This window comes from Vigna unguiculata, chromosome 6 (assembly GCF_037176805.1).
Source record: "Vigna unguiculata cultivar grain cowpea cultivar isolate G323 ecotype 2 chromosome 6, ASM3717680v1, whole genome shotgun sequence".
Classification (NCBI taxonomy): Eukaryota; Viridiplantae; Streptophyta; class Magnoliopsida; order Fabales; family Fabaceae; genus Vigna; species Vigna unguiculata.
The window spans coordinates 32,400,433-32,415,741 of NC_140797.1; the positions used below are offsets into that span (position 1 = coordinate 32,400,433).

Sequence of the window (15,309 nt, forward strand, 5' to 3'; positions counted from 1 at the left end):
TTTACATCTTTACATTCATTGATCATAACAATGGCATAATTAAACTCGTTCAAAGGACATGGAAACTGATGCTTCTGTTAAAAGTAAATCTGAAAACAAAACATCAAGATCATAAATCAATTAGAATCTGACTTTTTGATGATTTGCTCAGCTATCCAACCCGAGAGGGTTGCAGCAACAAAAGGAATACCATGACAATGATAAGCAACACAGTTTATGTTTTCCTCAGTTATCTCCACATAACTCTTCTCTTGTCTTTTCAAACACTGCTTCACAAGCTTCTTCAATTTTTCATCATCCCAAGGCTTAACATGAATCAAATTCTCTTCATGCACCAATGTAGTGGTCACTGCCTTTTGTCTGCTGGTGACAATAACAGCACCACCAGTGTCCTTGGGCAAGGCTTGGGAAAACAGTTCTTTGCTCGCATCACCATCATTCTGATCAACACAGAACAAATCATTAAACCAATCATTGCAATGCCACACACTATCCAACACAATCAAGTACTTCTCCTGATGCAAGAGTTTATCGTGAAGATTCTTCAGCAGCCACTTATCTTCAGGTTCCTCCGCCAATAGATCAGGGTCATCATCCAAAAGTGCCAACATCTCCTTAACGATCCTGATATCCATTTCTTCTTCCGATTGCATGTCGTACAAACACACCCATATGGGCTTCTTGTACTTCTCTCTCACTCGTGGATCACTCAGAACCATTTTGGCAAGAGTGGTCTTTCCCGTGCCGCACATTCCATGAACACCAATGGCCTTGAACCCATCATTGGATTCAAGCCGTTTCACGATCTTTTCGATTTCTCCGTCGAATACTGAAAGGTCTGGTGCATCATTTCTTGTGGGGTACCTGCATGAAGAGAACAAGGGGGAGGTTGAGTATTCATTGATATTATTTTTGGACTCCCTCACGACTTGGAGGTTTTTCTTGATATCTTTCAACACGTCGTTGGTACGTTCTACTGGATCAAAACGCGAGAATATGGAGAAGGTTTTCTTGTTTATTCGACACTCGCCAATTGCATGATCCAGTTGGTAGAAATGACAGAGGGATTCAACAGGTGGAGGTGACCAGAATCCCGTGTTCTCTACGAATTCTTTGTTTATTTCAGTCAATAGGGAAGTGATGGGTGGTGATAGGTTGAAAAGCTCAATATCTTTGAAAAATTCCAAGAAGTTTTGTTTAAGGATTTCAGCAGTGTCTGAGGCCATGATTGAAGGAGGGAGCTAGGAATCTAGAATGGTGATGATGATTGAGAATACAAACACTGATGAAATGTGTTTTTATTTTTTTTCACTTTTGTTTCAAACTTGTGGTGTTGAAATGAAAAAGCCAATAGTATTGTTTGTTTGTCTCAGATCTATCTCCAAGAACTATAAGCTTGGAATTAGATTCTTTTCTTGGAACGATGTAATAGATATATAATTTTTTTTTTCTTTGAGGGAAAAGAATGATTCCGTTTCAACTTTTGAAAACCAAACCAAACTGAAACAAGCGGTAGAAAGATTCTCGCTATAGGATTTTTTACCTTTTTAGGAATATTTTCATGATTGTATTTATTAAAAATGTTACCATAGCAATATTATAATATTTTAAAAAACATATTACCGTAGATAAATTAATTTACTGTGTAATATTATTTCAACAAAATGTCACTAACACTATAAGAAATTAATTCAATATATATTAATTTAGAAATTTATAATAAGGGTTAAATATGTTTTTAGTTCCTCAAGTTTCAGTGAATTTTGGAATTAGTCACTTTTCAAAACTTTATACCAATTTAGTCCTTTATTTTTAGAAATGCGTGGATTTAGTCCTTTTTATCAAAATTTTTTAGATTTATTTGACATTTTAAACGTATTTTATGATAATATTTGAGTTAACATTGAAGCGAAAATGTGTCAAACGGTGTAAACAATTCAAATACTATTATGAAATGCACCTCGCACATGGTTTCAAAAGTTTTCTACCGTGATTGTTTCCCTAGTTCTTTTTACTGAGTTCAGATTCTCTGCTAACTTTTTTTGTGATGTCCTCTACTGAGCATTAAAAATACATTGTATTGATATTTTAAATATCTTTTTAATATATTTTAAAACATCAAAATTAGTGTTAATTAGTGTATTATGAAGTCACAGTAGAGGAACAACACAAAAAAAAAAAAAACGAACAGAGAATCCAAATTCTCTTTTTGCTACTTATCATGATTTTACTATTTGTCAACAAAATTAATGCAAGACGTATTTTGATATGATTACTATTGGTGATAATTTTGATGGAATTGCATCTTTAAACAATACATTATCCCATCTTCGGGACATTCAATTTTAGTCTCTTTAGCTTCCTTCTACGTCGTCTTTAGACTTGCATGTCTATTGTTATGCGAATTGGAATGGTGATCCTAAGGATCGAAAATCCACTACTGGGTGGATAATTTTTCTTGGGGATTCACTTATATCATGGAAGAGTAAGAAACAAGATGTTACATCTTGATTGTCCACAAAAGTTTAGTATCACACCATGGCTTTAACTACCTTTGAGATTAGTTAGCTTCATTGGTTACTTGTGAATATAGGTGCCTATTTGAAAGATCATATGTCTCTACATTGTGACAATAAAAGTACTAACAAAATATATTGAAACAGATTGTCATTTTACTCGTCATCATCTTTAATTTGATATTATATTTTTACCATTTGTTATTCATTCAGCTCTACAAGTTGTGTATATGTTTACCAAAATGTACTCCCTTTTAGGCTCTCATTTTTTATTTGACAAACTCTCAATGCATTTAGTCTTATAATTGTGAGTTTGAGGAAAATGTTAACATAGGTCCATGTTTTAAGCCCATTTACTTGTGGCTTCTATAATTAACTTTGTGTATATTATATATAACAAACCTCTTGTAATATTTTTTTTTAGACAATCAATCATACACAATTCACTTCTTCATATATTTTTTTGTTTTCTACGTGATCATTCCTCGTCATAACTTTGGCACCCCTAATCTCTTGAAATGTGAGAAATCAATTTCTATTATCGTTATGTGAAATGTACATGTTGAATCAAGAATTAATGTTCAGCTCATAATCAATCAGACAAAACAAATAGAGCATTTCCATCATTTGATTCTCGAGACATTAATTGCTCCTCCAAATTCTGAACTATCTAATTTGTTTTTCTAAATTCTAGTCACTTCTCTTACAAATGTCCTTCACTTTAATAATTATAACATTTTGTTCTTATTTGTTACGTCATTTACACTTCAAATAGAGATGATTGTAGATACTGATGACATTCTAGTTTTTCTTAAAACTTCATCACCTGATAATAGTATTACATTATGTAACACACTCCGCGCATAAGTAAGATCATCTAATAACTTTGACTCTCCTTCCAACACCAAATCACATTCTTGTTGTCTAAGGAGAATTAACAGAGAACTGACATATTCTAAACAATTGTAAGAAAATATTTAATGATAAAAAAATATGTACAACAAAACAACTCTATATATATATTATGAATCCCAAACACATTTATATTACAAATTTTACTCCAGAACTTGTAGTTCTATAAAATCATTCTTTCTATTGTGACTTTATTTATCTACCAAAAATGACTACGTAATTCAAAGAAAAAAAGTAACTGTTTGATACCACATACACAAAGAAAATAGGATAATGACACTATGATTCCTATTTTTTACTCTCATATTTTACTTTTTGACATAGTTTAGTGTGGACCATTGATTAATAAATAACTATATTTTTTTTAAAGAATCAATAAATCACACTAAACTACGAAGTAAAAAATGAAAGTAAAAAAATAAAGAAGGGCTTACATGTTCTAGTCTTAGAATAAGAAAAAAGAAGCAACAAGTTACAGTGAAGTTATTGCTTTAGGTACTTTTGGTCTCATTTTTTTTCTCCTCATATTCTTCACTTACGACCAATTTTGCCCTTGCATGGCCTTCCTTGATCTGAAACTGCTTGGCTAGCCCTAAATGAGTCATCAATAGCCAAACAAGGGAAAGGAATTCTCCACCTTTACTAAGTTGTTGGACATGAGTGATTGGTATGCAATTTGCTGCTGCATATGATAATAATTCCACCCATACTTGTGCCATCAGTTTCCATTTGTTCGTCCCTTTCAAACCGTTTATAACTGTCGCCAATTTACACGCATCGAATAACAAAGATTTGCTCCTATCTCCCTTCACAGCAGAGGGTTCATATTCAACAGACACACTGGCCAGTGCCTCGCATGCCTCCTGCATTTTACTCTCTGAATCTTCATTCTCCTCTTTTTCTTTGCAAAGAATTCGACCAAACCGAGTGCCACTTAACACCTAGGCAGAAAAAAGTATAAATGTAATGAATGATTCAACATGATTGAAACTCTAACAACATAATTAGGGCTCATAAAATTTGAGAGGGGATTATATATTATTACCCTTTTGATGAACTGAATGAATTCTCCAAGCTTCTCGCACTTCACCCTTGCCTGATAGAGAAGCCAATTCGATCTGGTCCTCATAGTGTTCCTTTTTTCAAGCCGTCTCTTTCTTTCTTTTTCTCCCTCTTCTTTCATTTTCATTCTCATTTCTCCAGCAGCAATACTTTTCCTCTTGCTAAAGAAGTTAGTGGCTTCTTCACGCGTGTCTAGGAATCTTTTCTGCCCAATTCCCCTAACAGCAGACATCATGCTAGGTTGCATGATCAAGAGGTACAACATGTAATCCGACAAAAGCTTGCTAAAATGCCTCAGTTCAGTATCATCATATTCACAATCACCATCATTTCCTTGCTTGAGATCTTCACCATTATTTTCTTTCTTTCTACCATATTCACCATCATCATGATTCCCTGTCTCTATATCTTGACCATTGTTTTCTTTCTTTTTCTGCTCATCATTTTCGTTTTGCCCCTCTTTATCACCATTTTCATCATCATCATCATCACGATTTCCTTGCTCCAGATCTTGATCATTATTCTCTTTCTTTAGCTTCTCATCATTTTCGTGTTGCCCCTCTTTCTTTTCTCGCTTCTCATCTTCATCTTCAAAGAACAAGAGGTCAGTGGCAATGTGCCACAGAATTAGGCACTCATCAAAGGTGACTTCGTTGCGTTCCACATAACGCATCAACTTGTTCAGATCTTTTCGTGATAGATCACCTTCCTGGATAACCCACTCACCTCTGGAGGAACATATTCTTTGAATAGTTTCAACATCTTCTGCATCCCAAGATTTTCTTTTCAACTCGTTAAATATAAAAATCCAAAGCTTCTGAAGCATTGGCCTCTTCTTCTCATACTTCCATTTTTCCACAAACTCTTCGACTCCAATTTTGTCGATCACCCAATCCCACCATTTTTTCTTCTTCTGTAAGCAATGCGATATCAAGTTGAATGCCGAGATGGTTTCAGACCATCTACGAAACAGTACGAATCTTTTCAACACTTCATATTCCTTATTTTTGAACCATTTTGGCTTGTTATCCTTGTGTTTTGTCCATTTGGGTTTCTTAAGCTTCAGAACCCAACTGAAATTGTTGGCTAGTTTGGTTGTTACCTTGGCAACTCCAGTGCCACTATCTGGATCACTGGTTTTCTGAGAGGCGTGAGAGTACAATACTGCAAATGAGTAGTCAGAGAAAATGAACATGATAATGGAGACGACTTCCAAGGATACAGCACCATACAACAATATGTAGGTGACTGTAACATCAAAGGGTTCGCAACCCCTCTTTTGCTCATAAATAAAAACAACCAAAGCTGCAACGACTGAAGCAATGGACAGAAATCGAAAGGAAAGCCCTAACCAGCTCTCTATGATGGTTGTCTTGGTGTAGAAAGTTTGGTAGAGGAAGTTGAGTTCAACCTCTATCACCCTCAAAGCATCCACTGCTGTTCTTTGGACCAAATAAGTTCGACTCTCATTGCGTTCCTGGAAGCTGAAGATCATGTCAACAACGAGCCCTTTGAATTTGTTGAAGTAGTCATAAGCACCCTTCATTACTTCCAAATCCGATAGCTTTTCGTCGAAATCGCTCTGAGGTGAAGAATTTCCCTCTTCAGGAGGGAGACCTAAAACAAAGTTTGAAAGTGGTTATAACAATGAATACTATTTTGTTGATGTTGCTGAGATTAAGCTTTAGATGCCTTACTCCGGGGAGTGTCTGGTTGTGAGTTGGCACTATTGGGTGCTTCTTTGAGTTGAGGTTGTTTGAAAGGGTTATTGCCATCAGTTTGGCCATCAGTTTCGTCTGTAGAAGGTGTCTTGGTGTGTGGATCATCTGGTTTGGCAGGAATTTGGTCTAGCTCATCAAACTCCATAAATTGATCTGAGATTTCTGGCATGGTTACTATTTGTGCTGGAAGTCCTGCTTCCTGTCTAGATTTGAGCTCCTCCATGAGCTTTGCATAGTTGGGACCTGGATCAGCATTTTGAATCATAGATTGTCGGAAGTTGTCAGCACTTGCAAGTTGCAGAGAACGAGTTCTTTCTGCAAATTTTATGACCCCTGCCATGAAAACTAGGGCTGTAGGGATCCATAACGTGTTTTCAGGAAGTGTCAGCAGGAACACGTAACCTGTTAGGCATACCTGTGAATATAAAAAGGTCACATATTTATATACACATATCTACTCAAAATAAACTAATGTCGTTTTTCATGTTTTCATCTCATATATAGGATGGATTTCAAAACCCTTTTTTTATTTCTATTAATTTTGTAATTATTAATATGATTTTCTTGAAATCGAATTAGTCTTATCATTGTCCAGTAATTACGAAATAAGATTGAGAAATGTAATACAATGGTAATGTATTGTGAGTATTTAAAAGAATAATATATTAACATTATACAAACAGTATCTTTTTTTAACAAATTTTTATACTTAAAAATAAAATTTAAATGAATATGTAAAACGTCATACTTGAATTATTTAATGATGTGAAATTTAAATTCATCTTCGAAACGCATCAAATATAAGCTTTTAAAGTCTGGCTATCAAAATTAGCTTAGTTCGAATGTCATATGATAATACATAAAAAATTAATACAAGTACTAAATATTTAATAAATGAATTTAAAGTTAATAATAACAGAAGAGAAAAAAAGGCCAAAATAAAAAATTATTTTTGTCATACTAGTATGCTTCCAACACACTACTCTTTTCATGAGAAATTAAAGGAAGAGAGAGAAGCTACACTTTATTCTTTCAAAGCCAGATCATAATTTGGACTCATCTTTCTAAGTTAACAGTGGAAACATGTCGTATTATTTTGTTTTTTTACTGTGTGTTGATGATGTTTTTTTTTTTTAAATATTATATTTTTTACTTAATAGATATGCAAGAAAATGTAATAGTATATCATGTTGACTAAATTTTCCACTGCTTCCTTCTACCTGATATATGACATGTTTATTGCTTTCTTAGTTGACTACCTCGAGTCTCCTCCTATAGAATAAATATATAAAAGACAGATAAGAGAAGCTTATTTTATTACTAAATTTTTTTTGTAATAAATGAGATTTTTTTTTTTTGTAAATTTGTTAAAAAAAAATTATAAAAAAAATATTTTGTTATTTTCTCTGAGAATTTTAATCAGCAAGTATCATTTAGGAGTAATTATTTTTTACAATATTATAAAATTCATAAATACTTCTTACAAAATTTATTGTAAAAAATATTTTATACAAAATAATTTGCAAGAAATTAATAACAATTACCTGCAAATTCTTTAACATAACCAAATTTATAAATATTTCCTAAAAAAAATTTAAAACAAAATTAACAGAAAATATCAATTCTTTTAATAGTGTTTACCGAATTAATAAGAAATTGAGATTGTCAAACATGAGTGAATATATAAATTTGAGTCCTTGAAACCTTAGAAGAGTAAAAGAAAAATATAAGTATACAAGGTGATGAAATCTTTAAGGTTGTTATGTTGCTTGTAAAGTCTTTTAACATATTGAAATCAAATACTTTCTAGTTATGTACATCTGAATTGAAGTATGTTAAGATCTATGTTGATTTTCAGTGGAACAACAGTTCAATCTTCTCACTTATACTCAATGTTGACTCAGACTTATACTTTTAAGAAAAAACAAGTAAATTAGGTTTACCTGCACCGTGAGTCCAAGCATGTGCCTGAGCCAAAGTTCATTGTCCTCGAGAGAAAAAGCAGTAATGGTGTCAGGGCCACCCAAGTGCAGCAGCAGAAACGGTGTCCAGAACGCGCGCAAGTAATCATCGATGGTGGAAACTGCCGTGTCTTTATCACCGTATTTGTTGGAGATGAGGCCAACACAGAAGTCCGCAGTGACATCTGCAACAAGATACGTGAACCAAAGCAACGACACCAACAACGTATTTCTCGAGCGTTTTCTGAAAGGAGCTATGAAGATCAGAACTATCTGCATGGTCAGACTCACAAGAACAACACCCTGAATGTTCCATTTTCCCCAAATGTTCCTCGCAAAGTTTGGGATAGGGTTTACCATTTCCCTTTACCTTCTTTCTTCTTCCCTCCCCGACCAGATCTCTCTCTTTTTTCTCTCGTGTTTCATCGTTTTAAATAGAACACCATGCATGCATGGATGATATGACTTATTTTTTTTTTGCTTAATATTCACCTTAATAACTAAGAAACTCAAATGAAAAAAAGAAAAAAAAAATGTATAGTAGTTAAGTAACATATTTAAAACCGTAAGAACTACACATGAAAACGTTCTTCACGCAGTTATTCTTAAAGAAGGATTCATGAGATGTATACAAAAGAGGTAGTTTCTCTTTGATTTACTTTTTCTGACAGATTATTCTTTCTTCTTTTTCTCTTTTGTTACAGTTCAGGTTTGGAGTGGTTGTGATGTAGCTCTTCATCATCACTAAGGAAACAAAAGCTGAAGGTTCAGCTCTTCCGATACACTCTTCCTTTTCATTCTCTATCTTTATGTAGTTGGCAATTAAGTGGGGTATGAAAAAACTACATGTGTTGTGCTCTGCTTTGTTTCTTTTGCTTTATAGTCCTATTCTTTGGGAGAAAATGCTTCCCTTTTACTTTGGCTCCAGACAAGTTACATGTCCTGAAAGAGAAAGCACGATAGAGGAACATAACTTTGCGCCTCAATTAGAACCCATGTTTTCTTTCAACACACGCACTTCAAGTTACATTTATTTTTATTTTCGTGAAGTGTAATTGCTTCTTATGAAATATATATATATATATATATATATATATATATATATATATATATATATATATATATATATAAAGCTATGACTTGCAAGGTCGCTGAAATAGTAAACTTCGACAACTTAAAAAGTCTCTATTTGTTATCAAATGTTAGAACAAAATATATTTTGAGAAATTAATATTTCTAAATTCAGTTTAATTTGGATCTTCAATATTTTAAAATTGATTTAGTTGATTCTATTGATTTCACATCGGCCGACAAAACTTTTCACTAATCCCAAGATTCTTGAAGCGATTGATGCAGATTCGCAGATTGCTTTTCATATCTTACATTCTTTCCATCTCATCTGAGTAAGACATTGTTGGAAAGATCTAAAAAAATTAACGGAGAAACAATCGGAAATAAAATTTAAATCAAATCTTTTCTAAATATTTAATATACAAAATAATAAAATGTATAAAACATAGAAAGGAAGAATTAGCAATCACCAAAATCGTGAAAACTTCGATATGGAGAAAAAATTTACGGGACTTAATAATAATTAATAGGTTAAAATATTTTTTTTTCTCAATTTTCGTCAAATTTTTTCAAATAAGTCCTTAATTTTGGTTTTGTGTTCAAATAAGTTCTAATTTTCGTCAATTTTGTTCAATTAGGCTCGTTTTTGTTAACACCGTTTAAATCATTAACGACCATGAACAATGATTACTACGTGTCATTTCGTGATTTTTTTTATATTTTTATTTTTTAATTTTTTAAATTTTTAATTTTTTTTTAAATGTACACGTGTCAACCCAGTAGCGTGCCACGTGTCACTTCTGGTTTTTTTGAATTTTTATAAATATCCACGTGTCAAACGAGTAGCGTGTCACATGTCAAAATCAATGTTCTATATTCAATTTGGTTCCTATATTTGTTATTTTTGTTTAATTAGGTCCCAATTTTTGTTAACATTAACCAATTTGGTTCCTATCGAAGATGTGACCAAATTTAATTTTTATATCAAAGTTATAATGATGTGAATTTTAATATATTACATAAAAATATTTAATAAAAAATGTGAATTTTAATATAAAAATTAAATTTGGATTTAATTTGGAGAGGGACCAAATTGGTTAATGTTAACAAAAATGGGGACCTAATTGAACAAAAATAACAAATATAGGGACCAAATTGAATATAGAACATTGACTTTGACACATGGTACACTACTGAGTTGACACGTGGACATGTATAAAAATTTAAAAAAAATTCAAAAAATGCACGGAGTGACACGTGGCACGCTACTGGGTTGACACATGTACATTTAAAAAAAATTTAAAAAATTTAAAAATAAATTGAAAATAAAAAAATTCAAAAAAACTACGAAGTGCACGTGGCAGTCATTGTTCATGACCGTTAATGATTTAAACGTGTTAGCAAAAAAGGACCCAAATGAACAAAATTGACAAAAATTGAGACCTATTTGAACACAAAACCAAAATTATGGCTTATTTGAAAAAACTTGACAAAAATTGGGACAAAAAATGTATTTTAACCTAACTAATACGTACACCACAAGTTCTCTTGAACATTTGAAATATCAATATAACACTAACAAGATGAATAACAAATCCAATGGTACTTTAAATAAACAACAGAGAGAACCCCAATATATGAGATATGAAATAAAATATTTGTTTTAAGGTAATTTTTCTGCTAAGACTTACAAGATAAACTTGTTACTCTTTTTGATGGTTTCTCACCAGAGACACTCACAATTTCTTTGTCTTTGTCTCTCACTCTATTTTTTCTCATAACAAACCTAATGCAATGGTTGTATATTTAAATAATTGCATAATGGACCAGAAATTCATAAAAAATACTTACTTTTATTTTTCTTAATTAAATTAGTGTGGACCTAAAAAATTGGTGACCCACCTAACAAAAATGATGTAATTATTGTGAAAAATACATGAATGATAAATACATTATTGATATATTCAGGAAATTGAAATCGGGTATTAATATTTACGACTTTCAGATTCATGTGTAGCAAAGAACCTTAATGTAGATAGCATCTGGAGCTAAAACCTTGGCTAAATATATCATGATCTCATTGAATCAATAAAGAGTCCGAGAGAGGAGGGGACAAAGCATAAATGCTAACAATCCTACATCAACTTGATAAAAAATTTAGGGGGCCAAATTATATTTGTTATATATAAATTATTTTTTAATTAAAAAATAATAATTTTTTACATCATTTTTTATTCAAAATAAGCACTCATGACAATATAATCCAAACAATAATATATATGAAAGAGTAATATAAAGTTTATCATCAACAATAATATATAAAAAAAAAAAACAAAAGTTACATTTAGTCAAAATGCTCCTCCAACTTTTAAAACCTATAAAAAAACATTCAAAAAGTTAAAACATGTTAACGAGAATCAACTTATTGCCAATAAGAGTTCAATAAAAATAAACTCAATTACATGTAACAATGAAAACATCTGAGTCAGGTCCTCCGCTTGGTTTTTTACTAAAAAGATAGCACGGTAAGCAATATGCAGCATCTTTTAATGGTGAATACTCTAACCATGAAGGAAATAAGCTAAACCATGTGTACTGAAATCTTCTTGGATGATCATCTTTCCAGACAACGGATAATTTTCTAGATGCATTTGATATGGACCCCATTTTAGATAAGTCATTCGTACCTCATCAATTTGTTTGGTGGGTATTGTCAGATTTGAAGACGCTTCCCCGGATCATGTTCTAAAGTATTTTCAAATTCATTATATGTAACTTTAGGAACCTTAGAGAGTTGTTTTTCGTTTTCTTCAATATTTGGATTATCATGAAGTTTCTCAATTTTAGACGATGTAGATGCATTTTTCATCTTCATCACAAGTCTTCCTCTTGAAAAAAGAATCAATTCTTTTACTCTTTATCATATTTTTTCTAATATAAATTTGTCATTTCTTTTACAAAAAAAATAAAATTATGAATACCTCAAATTAAATCTTAAAAGCAAGACTCAATATTTTAAGAAAATTAATAACTTCTAAATGATTAGCTTCCCTTACCTTAGAGAGTAGATTCCTAATCTTGCTCTTTCCTTACACAACTTCAAAGCCTAAAATAGCTCTATCTACACAAAGAAGAGTTTGATCAATAATTAAAACATGATTTTATGATCTCTAACAGATAGAGATATGCCTAGAGCATAGAAAAGCCACATACAAAAGGAAAACAAATTGCTTAAAAAAGGAAGGGAAAAAATGAACTTACTCACAAGAAGAAATTGCTCAATCCAAAATGTTCATTAACTCTTCAATTTTGTCGTAGTACAATTTAATTTTAAAAATAATAAGGAAATGATGATGAAAATTAAGATAAAAATAAAACAAAAGAAAGAAATGGAAGCACGAAAGAGAAAAACCAAATAAAAAAGTATAAGAAATTATAATAGAAAAAAAACGTGATTTTTAAATTAAAAAAAATCTAAATTAAATTAATATAAATAAAATAATAATATATAAATAAAATAATAATATATAAATATATTTTTTAAAAATATGTAAAAATAAAATAAAATAAAAATCAATTAATATAAATAAAATAATAATATATAAATATTACTTTTTAAATAAAAAAAAGAAAAAAAAAATGGTTGGAAGCCATGACTTCCCTATGTCATAACCTTCTTCCGCCATTATAGCTAAGACTTCTAATAGTGTACATGGTGATAAAAGACAAAGATTAATAAACGTATATTTAAGTATTAATGAATGTCAAATTCTAATGAATATATAAGAGATATTTGATTTGATATGTAACAATTATCCCTGAGTATACAGAGTATACCGGGATTATCACTTCCAAATGGAAAATAATATTTTAATAATTAAATTTTGATAATTTTTTTATAACTTAAGATAATATTTTTTAAGTTTTTTTTTTTATTTTTTATATTTTTTTTATATTTTAAAACTATTTAAAAAATATATAATAAAAAATTATTAAAATTTAATTATCAAAATATTATTCTTTCCATATTATTATTATTATGCCACCTACTCTATTTTTTTCTCCTAACACGATTGATTTGGATTAATTTATTTTATAAGGTAAAAGGATTATGAGACTGAAATGACAGAAAGAAAAAAAAACTGACGAGTATGACGAGAGAAAGATATACGAAAATTTATTAGATATCAAACCGGTCAAATCAATAAGAGATAATAAAATTATTTTAAAAAAACAAAGATTATTCAAATAAGATAAAAATTAAGGATTAAAGAAATCAAATGACATATTATTTTATGTTACCCAATCAATTAAAATTTTATGTAATTAAACACAAAATGATAATCAAACAACAAAATAAACAATAATATATATATATATATATATATATTAAAAATTAGTATAAATAATAAAATGTGTAATTTAGTTCGTATTTGATTCAATAAAATTAAAAATACACCATTTTAACATGATTGTTAGAAAAAGAAATAAATGTTTAATCAATGTTGTATTATGAGAACAAATATGTTAGAAATGTAAGTGAATCTTGTGAATAAAAAAAATTGAGAGATGAGAGATGACAAAAAAAAAGTGTGAAGGAAAAAAAATAAAAAAAAAGTATTACAAAACTAATTATTATATATATATATATATGCCCATCCACGTCTACATATCAAAATGTAAAAAATCAAATAATATTCATATTCATACTCAATCAATAAAACTTCCTGTCAAAACATTGAGAAGTTCAAATAATACTCGTAAGTTCAGTTTATTTGTCATCCTAGTACCGATACTATACTATCAATATCAATTTTAATCTTATTTTAGATAACTCAAACTTTAATAATCTTATTTTAGATAACTCAAAGTCTTGGAAAGACAATGTCTTAATATTTATTGGAATAATAGACCTCTAAAAGTAAGAGAGAAATGAATATTTGAAAAAAAATCAAGTTGCATGAGTCAACTTGACAAACCTAATATAAAATAAAGGTTAAAATATTTAATTGATCCTCATATTTTTTATTAGTGTCAATTAGATCTACATTTTTGTAAATAAGTAACAATTAGGTCATTTCCATTAATATAAACTAACACCGTTAAGTAGGTGTCACGTGTCAGTTTCTCGTTTTTTTGAATTTTTTTTGAAATTTTTTGAAATTTTTTTAAAAAAATATTTATGCCACGTGTCACGTTTGTAGTGTGCCACATGCTAATCTAATATGATGACACATGTTAAATTATTCTGTAAATTTTAATTTGGTTCTTATATTTGTTAATTTGATTTAATTTCAGTCCCAAATTGTTTTTAAAATTTACAATTTCATGTGCACCAAATTTAAACCAAATTTAATTTTTATATAAATGTTATGATGATACTTTTGTTACAAGTGATATTTCTATTACATATTTTTAATAATATTAAGTTTATTTAAATTTATATTTTACATTAAACTTTATTTAAATTTTATTTTAAAATTATAAATATATAGATGGATGAATTTATATTTGAAATATTTGTATAACATTATATATCAACAATTTCTTAGAGTTGGCTTAAAAATAACAATTTTATAAATTCAAATGTAAATTTTTAAAACGAATTTTATAACAAATTAAAATAAATATATTTAAAAATTTAATATTAAATAAACTTAATATTTAATAAAAATATCAATTTTAATAAAAATATTCATAACATTATATAAAAGTTAAATTTTGTCTAAATTTGGATGAAATTGAAATTTTTAAAAAAAATTTTGAACTGAAATCAAATCAAATCAACAAATCTAAGGATTAAATTGAAATTCATACAATAATTTGACATGTGTCACCATATTAGATTGACACGTGATACATTACAAACGTCACACGTGGCATAAATATTTAAAAAAAATTCAAAATTCAAAAAATTCAAAAATTAAAAAAAAGATCAAAAAAACGAGGAACTGACACGTGACACTTACTTAATGATTTTAGTTTCATACTAACAGAAATGACCTAATTGTTACTGATTTACAAAAATGTGGACCAAATTGAGACTAATAAAAATATGAGGACCAA

General features: G+C 29.7%; 2 protein-coding genes across 2 annotated transcripts; both read right to left on the reverse strand.

The window, feature by feature from the left end:
• Nucleotides 1–116: 116 nt before the first annotated feature.
• Nucleotides 117–1,226, reverse strand: LOC114188478 (putative disease resistance protein At5g45440). Its single transcript, XM_028077049.1, has one exon. The coding sequence runs from the start codon at nucleotides 1,224–1,226 to the stop codon at nucleotides 117–119; it is 1,110 nt and encodes a 369-aa protein (XP_027932850.1).
• Nucleotides 1,227–3,645: 2,419 nt separating this feature from the next.
• On the reverse strand, nucleotides 3,646–8,744 carry LOC114187352 (uncharacterized). Its single transcript, XM_028075588.2, has 4 exons — nucleotides 8,155–8,744; nucleotides 6,188–6,626; nucleotides 4,474–6,107; nucleotides 3,646–4,369 (listed from the first exon to the last, which is right to left on the reverse strand). Exons 1-4 carry the CDS (start codon nucleotides 8,530–8,532, stop codon nucleotides 3,920–3,922), a joined length of 2,901 nt encoding a protein of 966 aa, XP_027931389.1. The 5' UTR covers nucleotides 8,533–8,744; the 3' UTR covers nucleotides 3,646–3,919.
• Nucleotides 8,745–15,309: the final 6,565 nt, after the last annotated feature.

Excerpts from the sequence above, each read along its gene's own strand:
- LOC114188478 (XM_028077049.1), bottom strand. The coding sequence starts at position 1,226 with ATGGCCTCAGACACTGCTGAAATCCTTAAACAAAACTTCTTGGAATTT.
- LOC114187352 (XM_028075588.2), bottom strand. The coding sequence starts at position 8,532 with ATGGTAAACCCTATCCCAAACTTTGCGAGGAACATTTGGGGAAAATGG. Across the intron at positions 6,627-8,154 it reads TGCTTGGACTCACGGTGCAG|GTATGCCTAACAGGTTACGT; the intron begins GTAAACCTAATT and ends TTATATTCACAG. Across the intron at positions 6,108-6,187 it reads ACAACCAGACACTCCCCGGA|GTCTCCCTCCTGAAGAGGGA; the intron begins GTAAGGCATCTA and ends ACTTTGTTTTAG.